The sequence below is a fragment of the Pinus tabuliformis genome, chromosome 7, assembly GCF_031772625.1.
Source record: "Pinus tabuliformis cultivar Carrire ecotype Pingquan chromosome 7, CPIR1, whole genome shotgun sequence".
Taxonomy (NCBI): domain Eukaryota; kingdom Viridiplantae; phylum Streptophyta; class Pinopsida; order Pinales; family Pinaceae; genus Pinus; species Pinus tabuliformis.
In genome coordinates, this window is record NC_142293.1 from 355,454,366 (window position 1) to 355,456,225 (window position 1,860).

The following is a 1,860-nucleotide window of genomic DNA, read 5'->3' on the forward strand; positions in this document are numbered from 1 at the left end:
GTTGTTATTCTTAGAAAGGCAAAGCGCCCTAAGAATAACATCAACAAAGATGAGCTCGAAGCCCTAAAATCCTTGAATAGGAACCAAGACATCGTCATTTTAAAAGCTAACAAAGGTGGCGTTGTTGCTATCCTTGATAACGTAGATTATTAGGAGAAGCTATTGGATCAACTGATCAAAAGTGGAAGCTACAAAAAGCTTGACAATAATCCCTTGAAAAATATTTCTAAGATGGTTGCTCTTGCTATTAAATCCAGTAGCACTGTTGGCTCCTTTAGCCATAAGCCAATTGAGAGTAGCCCTATCACTCCTAGGATCTATGGGCTTCCAAAAATCCATAAAGGAGGAGTCCCCCTTAGAGCCAATGTCAACACTATTGGTGGGCCAACCTTCCTTTTAGCTAAGTATTTAGCCATGAAGCTGAAGCCCCTGGTGGGGTGGATAGAGTCCTTTGTCAAAGACTCCTCTTCTTTTGTTAGAGAGTTAAAGGATATGAAATTTGAACCTGGTGACAATCTTGTCAGTTTTGATGTTGTTTCCCTGTACACTAGCATCCCCATTAAGGAAGCCCTGGATGTCATCTTTCATCTTACTGATCCCGACACAGCAAAATTGGTTGAGATCTGCCTCACCTCTACTTTTTTATGTTTTGAAGGTGTGTTCTATGAACAAACCTGTGGGGTGGCCATGGGTTCCCCCCTGTCCTTTATCATTGCTAACCTATTCATGGAATATTTTGAATCCAAGGATTTATCCTCAGTTTTATTTAAACCTAAGCTTTGGAGAAGATTTTTTGATGACACCTACACCATATGGCAGCACGGGCTAGATAAATTAGATATCTTTTTCTAGCATCTCAATAATCAGTCTAATTCCATTAAGTTTATGATGGAGCGTGAAGTCAATGGTTGCCTTCCTTTTCTTGATGTCCTCATTTCTAGGAAAGCTGATGGATCTTTCTCCCGTGAGGTGTATCAGAAAAAGACTCATACTGAGCAGTATCTTCATGCCGATTCCCACCATTTCCTTGCTCAAAATATAGGTGTTCTCAGCACATTAGCCACTCGTGCTCTAATAATTTCTTATGATGACCACTTTTCTAAAGAAAAGTCACATCTCCTTAAGGTTTTTGTCCTGAATGGTTATAGTAGGCAGCAGGGTGTCAGAGCTTTCCTCAAGACGAATAAGGGTCCTAAGATCAAGAAAGAATCCATTGATCGCAGTGCAAGAGTCCACCTCCCCTTCATCCAGGGGATGACAGACAAGATTGCAAGAATCCTTAAAAAGCATAATATTCCCTCGACCTTTAGACGCCTTAGCACCATTAGAAGCTTCCTGAAGTCTATCAAAGACAAGGTGAACCCTATGGATATGACAGGTGTTTATATCATCCCGTGTTCCTATGGAACCTCATACATTGGTGAAACTGGTTGTTCTATTAACCAATGGATTAAGGAACATGCAACTGATATCAAGCACGGGAGGACCAAATCTTTGGCTCTGGTCAAGCATGTAGAGAAGACCAAGCATCATATATGCATTGAGGAGGCTACGTTTATTGCTAAGATTCCTCATTTTCATCATCGTAAGTTTAGAGAAGCCATTGAAATCGAGATATATTCTAGTAATAGTAATAGGGATGACGGCTAGAAAATTAGTAGTTGCTTGATTCCTGCCCTCTCTTCTTAGTTTTGCTTCGACTTTGTCTACACTTTTTTTTTTTTAATAATTGTTATGATTATTAAGTATCATTATTAGTATTATTAATACTATTAATATTAACATTAATATTAATATTAATACTAAATACTAATATGAATATTATTAATACTGATATTTCTAATATTAATATTAATAATA

At 38.0% G+C, this 1,860-nt stretch overlaps 1 protein-coding gene across 1 annotated transcript; it reads left to right on the plus strand.

The window, feature by feature from the left end:
- Positions 1–888: 888 nt before the first annotated feature.
- Positions 889–1,650, plus strand: LOC149247417 (uncharacterized). Its single transcript, XM_089444193.1, has one exon. It carries the CDS (start codon positions 889–891, stop codon positions 1,648–1,650), a length of 762 nt encoding a protein of 253 aa, XP_089300319.1.
- Positions 1,651–1,860: the final 210 nt, after the last annotated feature.

Coding starts and splice junctions, on each gene's coding strand:
- LOC149247417 (XM_089444193.1), top strand. CDS start 889: ATGGAGCGTGAAGTCAATGGTTGCCTTCCTTTTCTTGATGTCCTCATT.